At 29.9% G+C, this 25,006-nt stretch overlaps 2 protein-coding genes across 4 annotated transcripts; both read left to right on the forward strand.

Annotated features, from left to right (window-relative positions):
- The first annotated feature begins 1,130 nt into the window (after positions 1 to 1,130).
- LOC139772883 (cytochrome P450 4C1-like) lies at positions 1,131 to 11,937 on the forward strand. Of its 2 annotated transcripts, none has more exons than XM_071706908.1 (12): positions 1,131 to 2,368; positions 2,946 to 3,116; positions 3,344 to 3,450; positions 3,508 to 3,598; positions 3,800 to 3,985; positions 4,129 to 4,198; positions 4,264 to 4,396; positions 6,105 to 6,239; positions 6,364 to 6,432; positions 6,718 to 6,880; positions 6,992 to 7,171; positions 7,509 to 11,937. In XM_071706908.1, the coding sequence occupies exons 1-12, from the start codon at positions 2,365 to 2,367 to the stop codon at positions 7,664 to 7,666; spliced, it is 1,467 nt and encodes a 488-aa protein (XP_071563009.1). In that variant the 5' UTR covers positions 1,131 to 2,364; the 3' UTR covers positions 7,667 to 11,937. The 2 variants fall into 2 exon arrangements, with proteins under 2 accessions (XP_071563009.1, XP_071562999.1); XM_071706898.1 differs by having other exon boundaries at positions 1,133 to 2,368; positions 6,105 to 6,287.
- A 1,816-nt stretch (positions 11,938 to 13,753) lies between these two features.
- On the forward strand, positions 13,754 to 24,150 carry LOC139772898 (cytochrome P450 4C1-like). Of its 2 annotated transcripts, none has more exons than XM_071706935.1 (12): positions 13,754 to 15,690; positions 16,263 to 16,433; positions 16,661 to 16,767; positions 16,825 to 16,915; positions 17,095 to 17,280; positions 17,424 to 17,493; positions 17,559 to 17,685; positions 18,566 to 18,748; positions 18,825 to 18,893; positions 19,179 to 19,341; positions 19,453 to 19,632; positions 19,956 to 24,150. In XM_071706935.1, the coding sequence occupies exons 1-12, from the start codon at positions 15,687 to 15,689 to the stop codon at positions 20,111 to 20,113; spliced, it is 1,509 nt and encodes a 502-aa protein (XP_071563036.1). In that variant the 5' UTR covers positions 13,754 to 15,686; the 3' UTR covers positions 20,114 to 24,150. The 2 variants fall into 2 exon arrangements, with proteins under 2 accessions (XP_071563036.1, XP_071563046.1); XM_071706945.1 differs by having other exon boundaries at positions 18,566 to 18,700.
- The last annotated feature ends 856 nt before the right edge of the window (positions 24,151 to 25,006 follow it).

Genomic DNA, 25,006 nt, shown 5'->3' on the forward strand with positions numbered 1-25,006 from the left:
ACAATTGAAATTATTGACGTCAAAGAATTTATTAAGCTTATAAGTGCATTGAAATTATAATTTCTTATTATTTATGTCGCCTGTCTGATAATATGCAACGATTATCACTCTTGATATTTAGATCAGAAAAGAATTTCGAAAATAATCGTTCGAATGCATAGCGTACAACAGTACAAAGTGCGCTAACTATCGCAGTTGCATTCGTTTTGTCAAGTTTGTATCAACGGGATCTAAATAACTTATACTAGTACTCTATATTAGTCTGCAGTTCGAAAAATATAAATAAAATAAACATTAAGATGTTCACAGCGCTCCATATTTTAGATAAAGTATATTTATTTGGTTTAGTTGTCTCTTATCTTCTCAGCTTTTCTCTTTGTCCGACTAAAGCTGTATGATATAGAGGAGACCTGCTATAAAATGACCCTAGGGGTATGTTGCTCACGTTACTTTTTTAAATGTTTATCTTAAGAGGAATAATGAATAAAAAATCGCAAAATGATCCTTTTAGAACATAGCTACTCTTCTCTGAGTTTCATTAAAATCGGAATAATATTGCAGTTAAGAAATAAAAAAAACTGATTTAGTAACAGCAAAGTAAAATTTCGAGCCTCTCGAAATTTTGTATTAATATTCTCCATCGTCAGTGAATAAAGTTAAGCCTGTTACTAGTTAGAATGAAGTTTCTTGCAACTGTATAATATACTGTTTCGTGTAATAAATACAATTTTCATTCAAAAAATGATTGGAATAGAGCATATAAACGGCCAGCCAACCTTATCGCACTAATTATGGGCCAACTTTATACTTGCATATGCTTCACTGTTTCTCTTTTATTCTTTTGATTTTCAATAAGCGAAAATATTCTACGAGATTAATGGAGGTCTAGAAAGAGAAGGGTATTGGAAAAAAAGAGAGCGAAATTATTTCTCGTAATTTTGTGGATGGAAAAGATTATTAAGAATATTATGATTACAAGGGATGAGCAATAACACAGTCTTAAAACAAATAAAATAAAATATTGCAGAATACATAAAAGCATTATAAATATTATACTGTCTTTAAATCATATATTGCTTAAAAATATTTAACATATTAAAAAAATATATTATTAAAAAATTACCTTTTTAAAAAAAGGTAAGTACAGATTACGCTAATCTATAATCTATAAATAATTAATTGTTAGACGCAATCTATAAAAGAGTTTATGGAAAAAAGAAATGCTGTACTTCAACAAGACTATATCAAGAGACACGGTAGTGTCTCGCGCTAAGTAAACGCGCAACGCGAGACTCTTTACGCGAGGAGAGTTGAGAGTACCCGAGATTATCAGATCTTAATAACTGTTTAGAACTGCTGATCAAATTCTAAGTAGGCTTAATGGATATAGCTTGGGTTTGATGTATATAGTAAAAGTGTTTTTATTTTTTAATTATATACAATAAGATTACACCAATGTCGTGTTTTTATCCATCTATTTTTTTTAAATATCAGCCAAAATACTCGTATTTTAATATATCGATTCTAATTGATTTTCTCATTATACGCTATGCTTATCGAGTATTAAATATCAAGTGTTAATAGAATCAATAGCGAGGAGAAGTTTCAGAAAATTTAATTTCAGTTCACAATATATCGAACAATACAATTATATAAAAATATAAAATAAAAGTATGATGGATAAAATGACAAAAATTTTTGAGATCTAGAATCTAGAAAATACAACTTAATATCGCAATCATAAATTACAATAAAAATATATTTTTTGGAAAGACTTTTTGATGACTTTTTAGGACTAAGATAAATACGTTAAGAGATGTAAAATATTATATTCCTTAAAACAATTTTAAAACGTGAGATAGAATATGTAAGCGGAAAATAGAAATAACAATAATTGATCTAAAAATGAAAAGTTTTGATTGCACAATACCGAGAAGCAAGGTTAAACTTTTTATTTTGATCAGGATGTACTTCACTGATGTAAGACGCTTATTACTTATGTTATATTTTAAAGTATAGGTATCATAAGATAGATGTAAATTTTATTGGCATGTTATATATTTTTGTTAAATTATCTATGCTAATATCTACAAGTTATCGTAACATTTAAAATTTAAAATCGATTGTTATATATTATATGTATAACTATTTACAATCAATCTTTGCTTATATAAGGCCCTACTCATGTTACTCATGTACCTTTTCTGTTGCAATTTACCTGATATGTTCTGAATGTGTTGCATTTTGGCTGATAAAAAGTAGAATAATAACAATAATTGTGAAATAAATATAATCGAGATCTATTAACTCGTAGAATATTTTCGAATATTGAAAATCGAAAGGATAAAGGAGAAACAGTGAAACATGCGTAAGTAGATACAAGATTTAAAAAATGGTACTTTATACGAACTTATTGCGAATATACACATTGCAAATACCTAACATTACACATTTAAAACATATTAAATAAGATTTTAATATGTATTTTTTAATGCAGAGAGTAAGTATTTCTGATAAAGGCTATATCTTAGCTTAATATTTAATATATCAAGTTTTACATCTGATTGTTATTCTGACAGACCACGAAATTTTTAAATAATACGTGATACAGTTGCAGCAAATCATTATTTTCATTCTTGCTTCTCCCGAAGACCATTCTTTTCTAATGCAAAGAAATTTTTTTATTCTGGATAATTATCTAATAGTTATATTTTTGTTATTACTATTTTTTTACTGTTAAAACTTGTTACATTATATTTTAAATGACATGTATAAAATTTTCAGACATTTTCTAGTATTAATACAAAATATGAACAATATATGGTTGGGTAAAATGAGTGAAAATGACAATTTATTTCTTATGAAATTAATGTGTATCTTTAATTCTTACTAAATTAATGTGTATATCAATCATATAACCAGTTAAAATATATTTATTTTTGTAGATATACTTTTAGCAACAATTGTTCCAATTTTGCTTATGATATTTATTTTCAAAGTAAATAGGAAAGAAATTTACAAATTAAAAAGAAATTTAGAATTTGCTTTTTCGCTGCCTGGTGCGTCTATACTTTCATCTTTTGTCAACTCATTGCAAATTGCTTGCAATTATAAAGGTGATTTAAAATGTCTTTAATTATAATTTTAAGGTGTAACATCTATTTAAGTTGAGCTTTATGTTGAACCAAAATACTTGAAGTAAATATATACCTTTTTATTTATATATCATATAAATACCAATTTTTGTCACGTAAATAATTTTATAATTTGCAAGTTTTTAAAACTATTTTTTCAAAAATATCTTGCTAATTTTACAAACGATATTATATGTATAATTTTGCAGATTTACTAAATTATGTAGATTCAATAACTAAAAAATATGGAAACCTTACTCATTTTATCTTTGGAACTGATGTGTTCGTAGTACTTGCGAAACCCGAGGATTATAAGGTAAGTTCATAAAAAAGTAATAATCACGACAGAAAATACATCGAGTTAAATATGCAGTGTGTGCTCGCGAACAAAAATGGTAACTACAAAAGTTCAGTGACCAAAACATGGGAGATGCTTCTTGGTGATGGAATTCTCAGAACTTCAGGTATTATATCAGAATATGACAAAATTTGTTGTTTGTACACTTATCTTTTTAACTAAATATTGAATTTTATGCAACAATAACACAGTATATAGATTTAATTTAGTAAAACACATAGATTTAATTTAGTAAAAAATTAGTATTAAATTGATATGATGTAGGTATCTGTCTTCTCATGTTTAATATTGTCTTTGATATTGATAGGTGCAGCTCATAGGCTTCGACGAAAAATAATACAGCCCCTCTTGAATCTCAAGCATTTATCCGAATATGTAACATTTTTCGATACTTATAGCAATCTTTGTGTAAGCAGTATAGAAAAAAATGTTGATGGTCCAATGTTTGAGCTTAAACCATACATGGTACGATACACGTTTGATATATTTTTAGGTGAGGACTATGGTACCCCCACGTACTTGAAAAAGAACATTTTATCTATAATTTGATTTTTAACAAGTTACTTTGAGATACAAATTACTATTATTATTAATTATGCTACGCACGATCAAAAGTTGACAAATGTTAATTTACAGTGACAATGATGGGTATTCAAAGATCAGAACATAAACGTGAAGACGACGAGCTACTGTATTGGCACGAAAAGTATGTATTTATAGTAGCATCTTCATCATTCATATGTTAATTAATAATTTTAATAATTATTGCAGATTGGTCAAAGATGCATTATATAGCAGAACAATAAAACCGTGGTGGCTACAGTTGGAATGGATTTTGCCCCTGACTGAAAACCGAAAACAATTGCGTATCGCTCGAGAGAATATACTAGATTTCATCTACAATGTAAATTTCACACAAATTTCTTTTATATAACTATTTGATATAAGTTATTAAGATTATGAAATACGAGAAAATATGATTGTCACATCTTGCACGATCAAAACATAGGGTAACTCCAGTATTTACGCCGCGCGGGGTTTTACGCCACAGATGTCAGAAAAAATAGAAGGAATGAAGGTACTTGCTCGCAATTATTCTGTTATGTGCCTTTATGCCATATTAGTATTGTGTTGTAATTTCAGTTCTTTACTGTTAATATTAACGAAACTGTCGTGAGTTGAATCGATTTCTCACCATAGTAAGAAGCGCGATCTTGTGTTACGACCTACGTAAAATGATTACTGTAAGGAATGTAAAAGGTTTAATGGTTATTTCATGATACATAAGTGTAGAGGGATAGTAAATAATGGAATACAGCAAAATACAAGTGCACAGCTCTTGTATTTTTTGTTTAACTTAATATCTTGTATATCCCTCCTGTTTAGGATATACGGCAAGTTAGCATGCAGGATTTATGCCATAGTACAGACACTTTGTAAAACTCGAAATCTCCTGTGTGTTCTTTTTCTTTCTTTTTTTGGATCGTATAACAGTAATCTTTAATACATCTATCGCTCTTCTATTTTCTTTTTTAAATTTTTTAGTTTTACAATTTGTTTATCATTCTTACATTTTAATAAACTTCTTACACACATTTTATAACTTATTATGACATTTTATTGCCTTATTTGTAAACATTATTTGTAATTTTTTATAAGGCGTATATTTCACCCATGAATGTCATATAACCTATCCCTCTGGAATATATGACAAAAATGCAAGAGTTTCTAAAAGTTTTTTTTTATTAAATACAAAGAATGAATATTTTATATTTCTATTTTTTTTATAGTAGACAGTATAAAGTTTTTATTGGTATAATTCATTTGCCTTAAACATAGTAAATAGTACTTGATAAATTAAGTTTTCCTTAGCTGCGGCGTATATACCGGAGTTACCCTATATGCTTCTGAGATATTTAGCTCTCATTAATGCGATAAGCATTACATTGAGAGAGATGCGTTCTCATATATACTTACAATTAGTACCCATATGTTCACGTAAAGTTCGCGAACATAAGCGCCAGTACATATTTACTTGCTAAGCTAGAGTGTGATTGTTTTGCAAAGTGGCCTATTTGGTGGCCGTTGTACATGAATTTTAATGTCTCTTCTATCTTTCATATTATTTCAAACTCAGTTTGTGTTACAGCTCATCAAATCTTACATTACGACAGTGTGTACTGTGCGCACAAGGTTTGGGAAACTTTTGACCAACAAATAAATTACTATGATCGAATATTCTTTTTATTCACTAGATCTTTTTTCTGTGATATTTTTATATTTCCAAAAAAATACAAAAATTTTTTTTGCACGATAAAAAACGTAAAAGAAACAGATTTTGGAGCAAATTCGAAAAATATTACTGCTAAGGTAAAATATAAGGGTAAAAGAAACGCTGACATTCACATGGCATTCCAAGAGGAATTATTTTAAATAAAGTCGCAATTCAACTATGTCGCTAATTCGCGAACTTTAGTACGAGACATCGTGTTATTGATATTTCTATACCGTTTAATAGTATTTTTATAATAAGATTATATTCCAAATAGGAATTTTAGTGACAGTACTGTTATTTATGTCCACTTTAAAAAGCAATATACTTTTTAATGTAGATAACACGAAAGGCAATAAGTCACACTGCTCTACAAGATAATAATGAGATTTCTCAAAGGCCAAAACCTATTTTCACCAACTACTGGAATCGTGTGGAAGAACTACGTAATAATGTTAGGAGCAAATCCTGCGAAGTGAGCGACGAGAATTTCTTAGACGATGCTAGAAATTTGTTTGCTGTTGTAATTTCATTTATTATATAAAAGCTTAATATTACACGAGTATATATTTATACTAATATTAATTTATGTCTTGCAGATTCAACATAATGTTACGGAAGCGACAACTTTCATTATACTTATGCTGGCAATGCATACAGAAGTGCAAGTTAGTAAAATTATTACAAATATTACAGTATAATATGAACACTATATGTATAGAAAAATACTTTCTTGTATACTTTATTGTATATCTACGCTTTGTGCAGTAAAAACAAAACAACATAAGATGAAAAAATGTTTTATTCGTATTATGTATTGTAGGAGAATAATTATTTTCTAGCAATCATTTGTTCAGTTTATTGTTTAAATTAATTTGGAATAACACTAAGTTAATTTCTTATACTATTTTTTAGATGTTTATTTGTTATTGTCTTTGCATTTGATTTCCTAGGAAAAACTGCGAGAGGAAATATCTGTCACATTTAATAATAACAAGGTTGATGCCCAACATCTCCTTAGCATGCGGTATTTTCATATGGTGTACCAAGAGACATTAAGATTGTTTCCTATAGTACCTATTATTTCGCGCCAACTTATAGGAGATATAAAGCTTGGTATTTTTATATATCCCATTACCTACTGAGTCTATGGATACAATTAATATGAATTATTTAGATTAATGTAATATTTTTTGAAGTTACGAAAAGGAGCTTTACCCATTTCAGAATCATGTACTTTGCCGGATGGATGTTACGTTATGATTCCAATATTTGCTATTCATCGTAACCCTGCGTATTGGTATAAGCCGTTGGAATTCATTCCTGAACGATTTTCGCCTGAAAATTCGTCCAGCCGTCTTCGTTATGCCTATATTCCGTTTGGTGCGGGCCACAGGGATTGTTTAGGTAAATATTCTATAATATAAGTTATTTATTTTAAAAACCATGTAGTTGTTTGGGAAAATTTTGTTAAATTGTCTTTCTATTGTGTCGCCTTACATATTCAATTTTCATTAAAGTTCATGAGCTTTGCTTTCTTTCGAGAAACTCGTAATGCATTCCAAGATTAAATTTGCATTATTTCAAATGAAACAAGTCGTAAAAGTTTACCATAGAATATGCCATATACCATAGAACATTCAATATATTTCGTTAAATATTAAGACGTTGTATTAGTTATCGATTGTATGATTAATGCTTTATTTTTCCAATTTACATTCCTCTTTACATTTTCCACTTTTAGGTCAAAAATATGCATTTTTATCCGCGGCAACGATAATCGTAAATTTGTTGCGACGATTTCGATTTGCAACAACTGTCAGCAACGTAAATGACGTTGAAATAACAAACGATATCGTATTACGTACTCGAAATGCGAGAGTCTCGATATCTCGTATATGATAACAGTCTTTCATGATAATTGATAACATTAATTACAATGGATTATTATTCTATTCTTTACAGTGCATTAGAAGTTTTAATATAAGTACTTTCAATGTTAAATTGTATTACTTATTAATATTCTGCAAATAAATTGATTAGAAATAAGAAATTTTCACTTATACAATTAATACTGCAATATCGGCACAATCTTTTAGAACTTTTTATTTCTTCCTACAACTGTCTTTTCAGAATTTAAGACAGTAAAGTTATAAAATATGACACAAAAATCTTTTGTATAAATTATAATAAAACATTTTAATATTTTATATGTATATTAACTATACAAAGAAATAAAACATAAAAAAGAAATACAATTGTAATTAAATAAACACACATATATTATGATATAACAAATTATACTTCCAAAGATAGGCGGTCAATTAGTTTTAAAAATTCTCTAAAAAGATTTCTGCTAATCTGTAATTGATTTTATCAATTCTAATTTTGCAATACTATTATATGATAGAATACGTAAACATATATATAGCAAAAGTTACATTTTATAATTCTCTGTTACATGTAATCTACTCATAAAAATCTTATTTGTTTCTTTCTTTCAACTTTCAACATCTGCGTGAATAATGTACGAAGTTACGATGTATTTTGTGACTTCTTGAATAAGAAACATAGGCCGGTATTCATAGTCAGATCTCATTTCGATTTCAAGACCGTCTTAAGTAATATCTTAAGATGCTAATACGTCTCTGTGATTGGTTCATAACATCTTAAGATCGTACTTAAGACGGTCTTAAATATAAGAACCGACTATGAATACCGACCGTAGACTTTTCATGAATAAGTATTTTAGTTCTTGAAATTTGCAAAGTAGTTTAGAGATTAAATATATTCGTCTTGAATTTAAAGAAGTTAAACGGTTAAAATATTTGGTATAATTATGATGCAATCTGCACACACACACACACACACAGAGCGGTTCGCGAATGGAGAATCACATAAGTCCGCATATTCTTGGGAAAAATCTAGCAATTTACTACCGCACGCGTGCTCTAAATTTGTAGCATAAGAGGATCATAGAGCGATGCCCTTGGAATAGTATAGTCGCGAGAGGAAACATCTGTTCAAATAATGTTGCGAAACTTTGACACGCAAATATTCGTGCATGACATTACAAACAGACTACAATGAAAAATCTTTAGAAGAAATTATTGTACGAGCATATACATATCTTAATATTTAATAAGAATAAGTAACTATAAGTCTACTTCGCATGAATAGGATTTGAATTCAATTATATATGTTAGATATACATATCTATGATTCCACAATAAAATCTTGTCCATCGTATTCGTAGATCGTTTTGCTAATTTAAGAAAGAAGTAATTCAGTAAAGAAATATTATATAAAAAATACTTATCGTATAATCTGGCGTATTACTATAAAATATGTATGTATATATACATATATAAACTTCACGTTTTTTATTCTTCTTAACTGAACATGTAGTTTCGATTCTAGATGTAAATTACTAGCGTAATTACGATAGTATAAGGAACATATTGGATAGAAAGGGCATCTTCTTTCTTGTCACGTTCTCGTCGTAACGATAATTTGAACGCTTGCTGAGGCGACTCGGTACGCAAAAGTCTGAATCCAAAGAAACGGAAAATTCTCTGATTAAATGAAGGAAATTATTAGTCTGTTATAAGTATGAGAGTGACAAAAGAAATTAAGATTTTTTTTTAGAAAGCATACACTGCAAATCCAAGTGTTTTATTTAATACACTTTTTTAGTCACTTTTTAAACGTTTAGAAAACGTATTCAATATAAAAACACATAAAGCGTTTTTCAAGCGTTACACGCTAAATACATATAAAACACTAAAACCGAATTGAAATAAAACACTTATTAATCGAAAAAGCGTTTAAAGTAACGTTTAAAAAGTGACTACAAAAAAGTGTATTAATTAAAACACTTAGATTTGCAGTGTAGTTGCAATATTTTCTAATAATTTTAAAGAAAATAGGTTTGAAAAGATATTTTTATCGTAAGTTTGACGCGGTCGGCAACTTTGGAGGCATGATGCAAACCTTTCTGCAAATCTTCATTCGCTGATCACGACTGAGTTGTTTCTTCAATGTCATTAAAGAGAATTTTGAAAATACTTCAAAACTTTGCGCATGCGGCATCTGTTCGACAAAGTTAAAGGGCACAAAAGACTATGGAAAAATTATAAACGGCACGGCCAATATGACATTGGATCCATACGCGCCGCTATAACTTACAATTAGAGCAAAAGGCAATAGTTAGCAGCAAGAGCAGTATTTCCCTGTCACTGGCAGTGACCGATACGCTCTGTCCATAAAGAGTACGTATAAAGCCGCCATGAGTACTGGACGCGGCGGACACATGTACCGGCGCAAATGCGTTTTCCCGAATCATGCGGACGAGATAGCCAACGCAAATGAAAGACTGATAGGCTGGATTACCACTTAATAGATTATATGCAGACATCGTTATTCGCGAAAACTCGCGTTATCGTGCATTCGATACTACTATCGGCAACATCAACATGTCTGCGTTATTACAATCTACGAATAATTTTTGCGCTGCACAAGATATCGATTTCACGTAAAATGCGGCTTTCTTGCTACAAATTATCTTTCGCTATTTGTGTACTCGGGTACTCGCGTCGCGTAAAAGAGTCGCGGTGCGGTCTCGCTTCGGCCATCCTCCGGTGTGCGTTTAATCCACCGGACATCCTCCGGCGTGCGTTTAATTCAACGGCCATCCTCCGGCGTGCGTTTAATCCATCGGCCATCCACCAGCCATCCTCCGGCTGGCGCGTATACCTACTTGGCGCAAGACACTACCGTGTCTCTTGATATTCGGATTTTTGTATGGATTTTTGTCAGATTATTCGCCTCTCGCCGCATTTTCCGTCATCGTTGCATTTTTATTACCATTGTATATATTTTAAGGGAAAAAACGCCATTTACAGTCCGGATTGGATCTTGGTATCCTTGGTATCCGGACAATAAATGGCGTTTTTCTTTCTAATCGATTGTATATCATATCGGTCCTGTTTTTTTACTTTATTATTATATAATTATATATTTTATTATATTATTATTGTATATTTATTATATATATGTTAATGCAAAGTTTGCGTAAACTTATACTTTAATCTATTACCTTCATAGTGAATAATTTATTAAACAATCTTATATATTTAATTATTAATATTAAGTATAAATAGGTCCATACACGTATATGTAAAGAGATATCAATAACGATAAACTATAGCCATAAACAAAAGTTGAAAAAGTATGTAGGTATAACAGTCATTTTTCAATGAATACGTCTGCGGTTTTACGATCGATTTTAGTCAGCCTAAATCAATAGAATTTTTTGTTTATTTGCACGTTAAGTACTTATACCCTGATGATCGTTAATTAGATGTGAAAAAGTTAAAATATCATTTGCCTTTATAATTTGAGGTATGTGATTGTGACATCTTTGATAAACTATGCGTACTTATCTCGGATTTTGGTGGTACAATTTGTGACTACATTACCACAAATAAATTTTACAATTCTGTAATTAATTGACAACTAATCGGTTGAGCTTGTAATTTCTACAACATAATACGATAAAATTATTACAGTTTCTTTTAACTAGTGAAACGATCCAGAGGAAATAAAAACCATATTGATTTGTTGGTGATTACATTTAATATTAATTGTGGTATTTATCATTATTTTATCAATAAGCTTTACTTTAAATTAAATTTATCTTAAAAGAAGGCACCGCAGGTTTTAATCGATTTATAAATTCTTCGCCTATTTGTCCGATCAAAGATGGCAGCACTTTTTGGAATAGTTTAAAAAACATTCAGTATCTGCTAATTGTAATTTCAAGTGTTATTACGTCATATTAATTAACTTATACTATCTAACCGTAATATATATGTACTAACTTCGATTAATATAATATAAAATTATCTAGAGATTATTTTCCATACTTTTATGGGTGCGTTCCACTCGCAACGCCGCGCTCGTGGAATTATTTCATCCTTGTTGTTTGTCAAATGTTAAACAAGGATGAATGATGCTCGCGAGCGTTGTGAGCGTTAAGTAGAACGCACCCTATATTACACACAGTTATTCGACAAATTTTACAATATTTTCAGAAGAAAAGTTTCAATATCTGTGCCTCATCTATTAACCTAAAATAAAATTTAAATCGATTTATTGCAATTTATAGACAACTTTCGTATTTTATTTTACAAACATTTAAGCTTTCCTGTGGTTGGTAAATGTCAAATGTTCGTCTGAACGAGAATTTATCGAACTAAGGTAAATGGGTAGCAGAAGAAATCACATATGCTAAAAAATTAAAATGTAATAATTTTTTGTTCAGAACATATTGCTTCCTCATAGAGAAAGCTTTGTTTTCGTGAAGAAAATTTTTTTTAGTTGCCGCTGCCAATGTGTTCAGAATGTTATAAAACGTCGAAAAATTGCATTTTAAAAAAATGTCCGTGTGTGTGTGTGCGTGTGTGTACGGATTTGATGTCCGTGATTGCTCTAACTTCCGCAAATTTTGAGATATTGGGCTGAATTTTTTTTCAATCGATAGAGTATCATGTAAGGAAGGCTGGTATTGAATTTGACGATGATCGGTAAAGGCGTTCTTTTTCAATAAAATTTGTAATTTTTGGAGAAATGTCTGTGGTTGCTCTAACTTCCACAAATTTTGAGATATCGATCTATTTTTATTTCTATTATATTTCTCAGTTTTTTCTACCCCTATTTCAAATATAATTCTTTAAGATTTGATTGATTAGATCCAGCTTTATAAGTTCTTATGCTTGTACGTGTCGCTCAAAATTTCAATTTTGTTTTATTCAACCAAATGGGTTTCTCAGTGTTCAAACAATTTCGTTTCTACACTTGACATGTAGTTCAGAATAGTGTATATAGCGTTAGTTTTAAATACATTTTTACGAGAGAACGTAAAATAGTGAAATATAAAACTTACTGATCATATCAGCATGAAATTTGTATTCTAATATAAATAATGAAGATCAAAATCACACTCTTTTGCCTCTAAAGATGCATCTCCTTTTTTTTATGGCGGAAGAGTAATCGTTAAATCTGCGGCGGATGAGTAATCGTTAAATTATATGTACGTAATATATATGTAATTTTCTAGCACTATCGCATCCTTAGCGGAAGTTACCGCAAATACACGCTGCGATAGCTGAAAAAATACATAGATATAATGTACACATGGATAACCTAAACCAAATTTAGTCTTGATTTTCATTAGACTTTTATTTACTACAATTATTTGATAATTACGTAAGCAAAATATCGCTAAAGTTAAGCGATGAGCTAACACGAATCATTCAGTCCTAATATGGAAAGTTTTATATGCGTCGTCGGAAAATTCTTTTTAAATTTACAAGAACATAATAATTATAACATATTCAATTTTTATAGATAATAAAGAGAATATGCATAATGTTTTATGCAATGAATGAAAATGATATGTGCATATTGCTGAAACATTTTTCATAGGCTCATATGTATATATTGTAACTATAAGTTTTCTAATTTATGTAGAAAAAAATGTTTTATTTAACAATTGAAATTATTGACGTCAAAGAATTTATTAAGCTTATAAGTGCATTGAAATTATAATTTCTTATTATTTATGTCGCCTGTCTGATAATATGCAACGATTATCACTCTTGATATTTAGATCAGAAAAGAATTTCGAAAATAATCGTTCGAATGCATAGCGTACAACAGTACAAAGTGCGTTAACTATCGCAGTTGCATTCGTTTTGTCAAGTTTGTATCAACGGGATCTAAATAACTTATACTAGTACTCTATATTAGTCTGCAGTTCGAAAAATATAAATAAAATAAACATTAAGATGTTCACAGCGCTCCATATTTTAGATAAAGTATATTTATTTGGTTTAGTTGTCTCTTATCTTCTCAGCTTTTCTCTTTGTCCGACTAAAGCTGTATGATATAGAGGAAACCGGCTATAAAATGACCCTAGGGGTATGTTGCTCACGTTACTTTTTTAAATGTTTATCTTAAGAGGAATAATGAATAAAAAATCGCAAAATGATCCTTTTAGAACATAGCTACACATAGCTCTGAGTTTCATTAAAATCGGAATAATATTGCAGTTAAGAAATAAAAAAAACTGATTTAGTAACAGCAAAGTAAAATTTCGAGCCTCTCGAAATTTTGTATTAATATTCTCCATCGTCAATGAATAAAGTTAAGCCTGTTACTAGTTAGAATGAAGTTTCTTGCAACTGTATAATATACTGTTTCGTGTAATAAATACAATTTTCATTCAAAAAATGATTGGAATAGAGCATATAAACGGCCAGCCAACCCTATCGCACTAATTATGGGCCAACTTTATACTTGCATATGCTTCACTGTTTCTCTTTTATTCTTTTGATTTTCAATAAGCGAAAATATTCTACGAGATTAATGGAGATCTAGAAAGAGAAGGCTATTGGAAAAAAGAGAGCGAAATTATTTCTCGTAATTTTGTGGATGGAAAAGATTATTAAGAATATTATGATTACAAAGGATGAGCAATAACACAGTCTTAAGACAAATAAAATAAAATATTGCAGAATACATAAAAGCATTATAAATATTATACTGTCTTTAAATCATATATTGCTTAAAAATATTTAACATATTAAAAAAATATATTATTAAAAAATTATTTTTTTAAAAAAAGGTAAGTACAGATTACGCTAGTCTATAATCTATAAATAATTAATAGTTAGACGCAATCTATAAAAGAGTTTATGGAAAAAAGAAATGCTATACTTCAACAAGACTATATCAAGAGACACGGTAGTGTCTCGCGCTAAGTAAACGTGCAACGCGAGACCGTGTATCTTTACGCGAGGAGAGTTGAGAGTACCCGAGATTATCAGATCTTAATAACTGTTTAGAACTGCTGATCAAATTCTAAGTAGGCTTAATGGATATATCTTGGGTTTGATTTATATAGTAAAAGTGTTTTTAGTTTTTAATTATATACAATAAGACTACACCAATGTCGTGTTTTTATCCATCCATTTTTTTTAAATATCAGCCAAAATACTCGTATTGTAATATATCGTTTCTAATTGATTTTCTCATTATGCGCTATGCTTATCGAGTATTAAATATCAAGTGTTAATAGAATCAATAGCGAGGAGAACAAGTTTCAGAAAATTTAATTTTAGTTCACAATATATCGAACAATACAATTATATAAAAATATAAAATAAAAGTATGATGGATAAAATGACAAAAATTTTTGAGATCTAGAAAATACAACTTAATATTGCAATCATAAATTACAATAAAAATATATTTTTTGGAAAGACTTTTTGATGACTTTTTAGGACTAAGATAAATACGTTAAGAGATGTAAAATATTATATTCCTTAAAACAATTTTAAAACGTGAGATAGAATATGTAAGCGGAAAATAGAAATAACAATAATTGATCTAAAAATGAAAAGTTTTGATTGCACAATACCGAGAAGCAAGGTTAAACTTTTTATTTTGATCAAGATGTACTTCAGTGATGTATATAAGACTTTTATTACTTATGTTATATTTTAAAGTATAGGTATCATAAGATAGATGTAAATTTTATTGGCATGTTATATATTTTTGTTAAATTATCTATGCTAATATCTACAAGTTATCGTAACATTTAAAATTTAAAATCGATTGTTATATATTATATGTATAACTATTTACAATCAATCTTTGCTTATATAAGGCCCTACTCATGTTACTCATGTACCTTTTCTGTTGCAATTTACCTGATATGTTCTGAATGTGTTGCATTTTGGGTGATAAAAAGTAGAATAATAACAATAATTGTGAAATAAATATAATCGAGATCTATTAACTCGTAGAATATTTTCGAATATTGGAAATCGAAAGGATAAAGGAGAAACAGTGAAACATGCGTAAGTAGATACAAGATTTAAAAATGGTACTTTATACGAACTTATTGCGAATATACACATTGCAAATACCTAACATTACACATTTAAAACATATTAAATAAGATTTTAATATGTATTTTTTAATGCAGAGAATAAGTATTTCTGATAAAGGTTATATCTTAGCTTAATATTTAATATATCAAGTTTTACATCTGATTGTTATTCTGACAGACCACGAAATTTTTAAATAATACGTGATACAGTTGCAGCAAATCATTATTTTTATTCTTGCTTCTCCCGAAGACCATTTTTTCTAATGCAAAGAAATTTTTTTATTCTGGATAATTATCTAATAGTTATATTTTTGTTATTACTATTTTTTTACTGTTAAAACTTGTTATTATATTTTAAATAACATGTATAAAATTTTCAGACATTTTCTAGTATTAATACAAAATATGAACAATATATGGTTGGGTAAATGAGTGAAAATGGCAATTTATTTCTTATGAAATTAATGTGTATCTTTAATTCTTACTAAATTAATGTGTATATCAATCATATAACCAGTTAAAATATATTTATTTTTGTAGATATACTTTTAGCAACAATTGTTCCAATTTTGCTTATGATATTTATTTTCAAAGTAAATAGGAAAGAAATTTACAAATTAAAAAGAAATTTAGAATTTGCTTTTTCGCTGCCTGGTGCGTCTATACTTTCATCTTTTGTCAACTCATTGCAAATTGCTTGCAATTATAAAGGTGATTAAAAATGTCTTTAATTATAATTTTAAGGCGTAACATCTATTTAAGTTGAGCTTGATGTTGAATCAAAATACTTGAAGTAAATATATACCTTTTTATTTATATATCATATAAATATCGATTTTTGTCACGTTAATAATTTTATAATTTGCAAATTTTTAAAACTATTTTTCCAAAAATATCTTGCTAATTTTACAAACGATATTATATGTATAATTTTGCAGATTTACTAAATTCTGTAGATTCAATAACTAAAAAATATGGAAACCTTACTCATCTTATCTTTGGAACTGATGTGTTCGTAGTACTTGCGAAACCCGAGGATTATAAGGTAAGTTCATAAAAAAGTAGTAATCACGACAGAAAATACATCGAGTTAAACATGCAGTGTGTGCTCGCGAACAAAAATGGCAACTACAAAAGTTCAGTGACCAAAACATGGGAGATGTTTCTTGGTGATGGACTTATCAGAACTTCAGGTATTATATCAGAATATGACAAATATTTGTTTTTTGTACACTTATCTTTTTAACTAAATATTGAATTTTATGCAATAATAACACAGTATATAGATTTAATTTAGTAAAAAATTAGTATTAAATTGATATGATGTAGGTATCTGTTTTCTCATGTTTAATATTGTCTTTGATATTGATAGGTGCAGCTCATAGGCTTCGACGAAAAATAATAGAGCCCCTCTTGAATCTCAAGTATTTATCCAAATATGTAACATTTTTCGATACTTATAGCAATCTTTGTGCAAGCACTATAGAAAAAAATGTTGATGGCCCAATGTTTGAGCTTAAACCATACATGGTACAATACGCGTTTGATACATTTTTAGGTGAGATCTATGGTACCCCCACGTACTTGAAAGAGAACATTTTATCTATAATTTGATTTTTAACAAGTTACTTTGAGATACAAATTACTATTATTATTAATTATGCTACGCACGATCAAAAGTTGACAAATGTTAATTTACAGTGACAATGATGGGTATTCAAAGATCAGAACATAAGCGTGAAGACGACGAGCTAGTGTATTGGCAGAAAAAGTATGTATTTATAGTAGCATCTTTATCATTCATATGTTAATTAATAATTTTAATAATTATTGCAGATTGATCAAAGATGCATATAACAGAACAATAAAACCGTGGCTACAGTTGGAATCCATTTTGCCCCTGACTGAAAGCCGAAAACAATTGCGTATCGCTCGAGAGAATATACTAGATTTCATCTACAATGTAAATTTCACACAAATGTCTTTTATATAACTATTTGATATAAGTCATTAAGTTTATGACATACGAGAAAATATGATTGTCACATCTTGCACGATCAAAACATATATGCTTCTGAGATATTTAGCTCTCATTAATGCGATAAGCATTACATTGAGAGAGATGCGTTCTCATATATACTTACAATTAGTACCCATATGTTCACGTAAAGTTCACGAACATAAGCGCCAGTACATATTTACTTGCTAAGGTAGAGTGTGATTGTTCTGCAAAGTGGCCTCTTTGGTGGACGTTGTACATGAATTCTAACGTCTCTTCTATCTTTCATATCATTTCAAACTCAGTTTGTGTTACAGCTCATCAAATAGTTCTTACATTACGACAGTGTGTACTGTGCGCACAAGGTTTGAGGGAAACTTTTGACCAACAAATAAATTACTATGATCGAATATTCTTTTTATTCACTAGATCTTTTTCTGTGATATTTTTATATTTCCAAAAAAAAACAAAAATTTTTTTGCACGAAAAAAACGTAAAAGAAACATATTTTGGAAATATTGATAATATAATAGTTAAAGCAATATGGATGGAAACATTAAGAACTGCAATAATAAAGCAAATTCGAAAAATATTACTGCTAAAGTAAAATATAAGGGTAAAAGAAACGCTGGCATTCACATGGCATTCCAAGAGGAATTATTTTAAATAAAGTCGCAATTTAACTATGTCGCTAATTCGCGAACTTTAGTATGAGACATCGTGTTATTGATATTTCTATACCGTTAATAGTATTTTTATAATAAGATTATATTCCAAATAGGAATTTTAGTGACAGTACTGTTATTTATGTCCATTTTAAAAAGCAATATACTTTTTAATGTAGATAGCACGAAAGGCAACAAGTCACACTGCTCTACAAGATAATAATGAGATTTCTCAAAGGCCAAAACCTATTTTCACCAACTACTGGAATCGTGTGGAAGAACTACGTAATAATGTTAGGAGCAAATCCTGCGAAGTGAGCGACGAGAATTTCTTCGACGATGCTAGAAGTTTTTTTGCTGTTGTAATTTTATTTATTCTATAAAAGCTTAATATTATACGAGTATATATTTATATTAATATTAATTTATGTCTCGCAGATTCAAAGTGTTATTACGGAACTGACAACTTTCATTATACTTATGCTGGCAATGCATACAGAAGTGCAAGTTAGTAAAATTATTACAAATATTACAGTATAATATGAACACTATATGTATAGAAAAATACTTTCTTGTATACTTTATTGTATATCTACGCTTTGTGCAGTAAAAACAAAACAACATAAGATGAAAAAATGTTTTATTCGTATTATGTATTGTAGGAGAATAATTATTTTCTAACAATCATTTGTTCAGCTTATTGTTTAAATTAATTTGGAATAACACTAAGTTAATTTCTTATACTATTTTTTAGATGTTTATTTGTTATTGTCTTTGCATTTGATTCCCTAGGAAAAACTGCGAGAGGAAATATCTGTCACATTTAATAATAACAAGATTGATGCCCAACATCTCCTTAGCATGCGGTATTTTCATATGGTGTACCAAGAGACATTTAGATTGTTTCCTATAGTACCTATTATTTCCCGTCAACTTACAGGAGATATAAAGCTTGGTATTCTTATATATCCCATTATCTACTAAGTCTATGGATAAAATTAATATGAATTATTAGATTAATGTAATATTTTTTTGAAGTTACGAAAAGGAGCTTTATCCATTTCAGAATCATGTACTTTGCCGGATGGATGTTACGTTATGATTCCAGTATTTGCTATTCATCGTAACCCTGCGTATTGGTATAAGCCATTGGAATTCATTCCTGAACGATTTTCGCCTGAAAATTCGTCCAGCCGTCTTCGTTATACGTATATTCCGTTTGGTACGGGCCTCAGAGATTGTTTAGGTAAATATTCTATAATATAAGTTATTTATTTTAAAAACCATGTAGTTGTTTGGGAAAATTTTGTTAAATTATCTTTCTATTGTGTCGTCTTACATACTCAATTTCCATTAAAGTTCATGAGCTTTGCTTTCTTTCGAGAAACTCGTAATGCATTCCAAGATTTTTGCATTATTTTAAATGAAACAAGTCGTAAAAGTTTACCATAGAATATCCACATTCAATATATTTCGTTAAATATTAAGACGTTTATTAGTTATCGATTGTGTGATTAATGCTTTATTTGTTCCACACTTTACATTCTTCTTTACATTTTCCACTTTTAGGTCAAAGATATACGTACTTATCCGTGGCGACGATAATCGTAAATCTGTTGCGACGATTTCGATTTGCAACAACTGTCAGCAACGTAAATGACGTTGAAATAACAAACGATATCGTATTACGAACTCGAAATGCGAGAGTCTCCATATCTCGTATATGATAACAGTCTTTCATGATAATTGATAACATTAATTACAATGGATTATTATTCTATTCTTTACAGTGCATTAGAAGTTTTAATATAAGTACTTTCAATGTTAAATTGTATTACTTATTAATATTCTGCAATAAATTGATTAGAAATGAGAAATTTTCACTTATACAATTAATACTGCAATATCGGCAAAAATCTTTTGTATAAATTATAATAAAACATTTTAATATTTTATATGTATATTAACTATACAAAAAGATAAAACATAAAAAAGAAATACAATTGTAATTCAATGAACACACATATATTATGATTTAACAAATTATACTTCTAAAGATGGGCAGCCAATTTATTTTTAAAAATACTCTAAAAATAGATTTCTGCTAATCTGTAATTGATTTTATCAATTCTAATTTTGCGATACTATTATATGATAGAATACGTGAGCACATATAGCAAAAGTTACATTTTATAATTCTCTCTTACATGTAATCTACTCATAAAAGTCTATTTGTTTCTTACTTTCAACTTTCAACATCTACGTGAATAATGTACGAAGTTACGATGTATTTTGTGACTTCTTGAATAAGAAACATAGGCCGGTATTCATAGTCAGATCTCATTTCGATTTCAAGACCGTCTTAAGTAATATCTTAAGATGCTAATACGTCTCTGTGATTGGTTCATAACATCTTAAGATCGTACTTAAGACGGTCTTAAATATAAGAACCGACTATGAATACCGACCGTAGACTTTTCATGAATAAGTATTTTAGTTCTTGAAATTTGCAAAGTAGATTAGAGATTAAATATATTCGTCTTGAATTTAAATAAGTTAAACGGTTAAAATATTTTGTATAATTATGATGCGATCTGCACACACACACACACAAAGCGGTTCGCGAATGGAGAATCACATAATTCCGCATATTCTTGGGAAAAACCTAGCAATTTACTACCGCACGCGTGCTCTAAATTTGAACCATAAGAGGATCATAGAGCGATGCCCTTGGAATAGTATAGTCGCGAGAGGAAACATCTGTTCAAATAATGTTGCGAAACTTTGACACGCAAGTATTCGTGGATGACATTACAAACAGACTACAAGGAAAAATCTTTAGAAGAAATTATTGTACGAGCATATACATATATTAATATTTAATAAGAATAAGTAACTAAATCTACTTCACATGAATAGGATTTGAATTCAATTATATGTTAGATATACATATATCTATGATTCTACAATAAAATCTTGTCCATCGTATTCGTAGATCGTTTTGCTAATTTAAGAAAGAAGTAATTCAGTAAAGAAATATTATATAAAAAATACTTATCGTATAATCTGGCGTATTACTATAAAATATGTATATATACATATATAAACTTCACGTTTTTTATTCCTCTTAACTGAACATGTAGTTTCGATTCTAGATGTAAATTTGTAAATTACTAGCGTAATTACGATAGTATAAGGAACATATTGAATAGAAAGGTCATCTTCTTTCTTGTCACGTTCTCGTCGTAACGATAATTTGAACGCTTGCTGAGGCGACTCGGTACGCAAAAGTCTGAATCCAAAGAAACGGAAAATTAAACAAATTTATAATTATTAAATGAAGCAACTGCAAACTAAACTCTGATTAAATGAAGGAAATTATTAGTCTGTTATAAGTATGAGAGTGACAAGAGAAATTAAGATTTTTTTTAGAAAGCATACACTGCAAATTTAAGTGTTTTATTTAATACACTTTTTTAGTCACTTTTTAAACGTTTAGAAAACGTATTCAATATAAAAACACATAAAGCGTTTTTCAAGCGTTACACGCTAAATATATATAAAACACTAAAACCGAATTAAAATAAAACACTTATTAATCGAAAAAGCGTTTAAAGTAACGTTTAAAAAGTGACTACAAAAAAGTGTATTAATTAAAACACTTAGATTTACAGTGTAGTTGCAATATTTTCTAATAATTTTAAAGAAAATAGGTTTGAAAAGATATTTTTATCGTAAGTTTGACGCGGTCGGCAACTTTGGAGGCATGATGCAAACCTTTCTGCAAATATTCATTCGCTGATCACGACTGAGTTGTTTCTTCAATGTCATTAAAGAGAATTTTGAAAATACTTCAAAACTTTGCGCATGCGGCATCTGTTCGACAAAGTTAAAGGGCACAAAAGACTATGGAAAAATTATAAACGGCACACGGCCAATATGACATTGGATCCATACGCGCCGCTATAACTTACAATTAGAGCAAAAGGCAATAGTTAGCAGCAAGAGCAGTATTTCCCTGTTACTGGCAGTGACCGATACGCTCTGTCCATAAAGAGTACGTATAAAGCCGCCATGAGTACTGGACGCGGCGGACACATGTACCGGCGCAAATGCGTTTTCCCGAATCATGCGGACGTCCGATGTTCGCGGATATCGGACGAGATAGCCAATAACGCAAATGAAATACTGATAGGCTGGATTACCACTTAATAGATTATATGTAGACATCGTTATTCGCGAAAACTCGCGTTATCGTGCATTCGATACTACTATCAACAACATCAACATGTCTGCGTTATTACAATCTACGAATAATTTTTGCGCTGCACAAGATATCGATTTCGCGTAAAATGCGGCTTTCTTGCTACAAATTATCTTTCGCTATTTGCGGTGCGGTCTCGATTCGGCCATCCTCCGGCGTGCGTTTAATCCACCGGACATCCTCCGGCGTGCGTTTAATCCACTGGCCTCCTCCGACGTGTGTTTAATCCACCGGCCATCCACCAGCCATCCTCCGGCATGTGTTTAATTCAACGGCCATCCTTCGGCGTGCGTTTAATCCATCGGCCATCCACCAACCATCCTCCGACGTGCGTTTGATCCATCGGCCATCCTCCGGCGTGCGTTTAATCCACCGGCCATCCTCCGGCGTGCGTTTGATCCACCAGCCATCCTCCGGCGTGCGTTTAATCCATCGGCCATCCACCAGCCATCCTCCGGCTAGCGCGTATACCTACTTGGCGCAAGACACTACCGTGTCTCTTGATATTCGGATTTTTGTCAGATTATTCGCCTCTCGCAGCATTTTCCGTCATCGTTGCATTTTTATTACCATTGTATATATTTTAGAGGAAAAAATGCCATTTACAGTCCGGATTAGATCTTGGTATCCTTGGTATCCGGACAATAAATGGCGTTTTTCTTTCTAATCGATTGTATATCATATCGGTCCTGTTTTACTTTATTATTATATAATTATATATTTTATTATATTATTATTGTATATTTATTATATATATGTTAATGCAAAGTTTGCGTAAACTTATACTTTAATCTATTACCTTCATAGTGAATAATTTATCAAACAATCTTATATATTTAATATTAAGTATAAATAGGTCCATATAGAGGAAAGTACCCGAATATGAGATAGGCTCCTAATATGCGACAGCGAGGTTTCTGCTAAACTAATAGGCCCTATCTGTTGGTTCCACCATGAACTTATTGCCCTTGGGGTAAAACCTATTTAGTGGAAAATTCATTGTTTGATCGTGCGTGTAGTCGTTGCAGAGAAAGTAATTGTGAAATTGGATGTTGTCAAGTGCCATGGATATGAGTCTTTAAACCTTGTTTATTATATAATTAATAAATATTTGGCAATAAGTTCTGCATGCAGCGATAGAGTAAGGTCGTATTAATAGGAAAATACGAGATATGTTGAGTTGCTCAATTGTAGAGATTAGATTTGGTGATCGCGAAACCGCAAGGCGTGGTGCTCGTAACATGAGATACTCAGGGTACTCCTGGGTTGCTGGAGTATGAAAGTTATTGTATAGTAATAAAAGAAGAGAAAATACTATATTAACGTTAAGGGAAGGTTTATACGAATTTATAAGACTGTGCTGACCTTGATTTGAGGGGAAAGGGTGGAGGGGGAAGATTAGGTACAATATTGAGTATAAGTGGGTTTACGATTGTTGCAAATATGCTTCTCCATTACATTTGTCTTTCAAAAACTTTAAATAAAGATTTTTAATTGCAATATGATGTATTTTGCAATTTATTAGCGATTTTCCGGGGTCTCTCATATTAGGAGCACACTTTTTCGATTTTTTTGAAAGCTCATTTTTCACATTTTTCTAATTTTCAGCAAAATTAATATTTAAATTAAATTTTACATTTCAGCATCTTAAAGCTTATTAAATTCCCTTCAAAATGACCTACTATTTTTTTCAATTCTGCCCATAGACTTTCGGCAATCACACAAAATAGATATGGTATCTCATAATCGGGTACTTTCCTCTACGTATATGTAAAGAGATATCAATAACGATAAACTATAGCCATAAACAAAAGTTGCAAAAGTATGTAGGTATAACAGTCATTTTTCAATGAATACGTCTGCGGTTTTACGATCGATTTTAGTCAGCCTAAATCAATAGAATTTTTTGTCTATTATCACGTCAAGTACTTATACCCTGATGATCGTTGATAGATGTGGAAAAGTTAAAATATCATTTGCCATTTTATAATTTGAGGTATGTGATTGTGACATCTTTGATAAACTATGCGTACTTATCTCGGATTGGTGGTACAATTTGTGACTACATTACCACAAATAAATTACAACTCTGTAATTAATTGACAACTAATCGGTTGAGCTTGTAATTTCTACAACATAATACGATAAAATTATTACAGTTTCTTTTAACTAGTAAAACGATCCAGAGGAAATAAAAACCATATTGATTTGTTGGTGATTACAGTTAATATTAATTGTGGTATTTATTATTATTTTATCAATAAGCTTTACTTTAAAAATAAAATTTCTATTTTAATAATGAAAGGAAAATTGTGGTGATATTTATTTATTTTAATAATAACACACACACAGGGAA

Source organism: Temnothorax nylanderi, unplaced genomic scaffold (assembly GCF_030848795.1).
Source record: "Temnothorax nylanderi isolate EJ_2023f unplaced genomic scaffold, tnyl_v1.0 TNYL_tig0004_pilon, whole genome shotgun sequence".
In the NCBI taxonomy this organism is placed as follows: domain Eukaryota; kingdom Metazoa; phylum Arthropoda; class Insecta; order Hymenoptera; family Formicidae; genus Temnothorax; species Temnothorax nylanderi.

Coding starts and splice junctions, on each gene's coding strand:
- LOC139772898 (XM_071706935.1), top strand. Junction 16,916..17,094: donor TGGACTTATCAGAACTTCAG/GTATTATATCAG, acceptor TGATATTGATAG/GTGCAGCTCATAGGCTTCGA. Junction 18,894..19,178: donor CAATGCATACAGAAGTGCAA/GTTAGTAAAATT, acceptor TTGATTCCCTAG/GAAAAACTGCGAGAGGAAAT.
- LOC139772883 (XM_071706898.1), top strand. Junction 3,451..3,507: donor CGAAACCCGAGGATTATAAG/GTAAGTTCATAA, acceptor TTAAATATGCAG/TGTGTGCTCGCGAACAAAAA. Junction 6,433..6,717: donor CAATGCATACAGAAGTGCAA/GTTAGTAAAATT, acceptor TTGATTTCCTAG/GAAAAACTGCGAGAGGAAAT.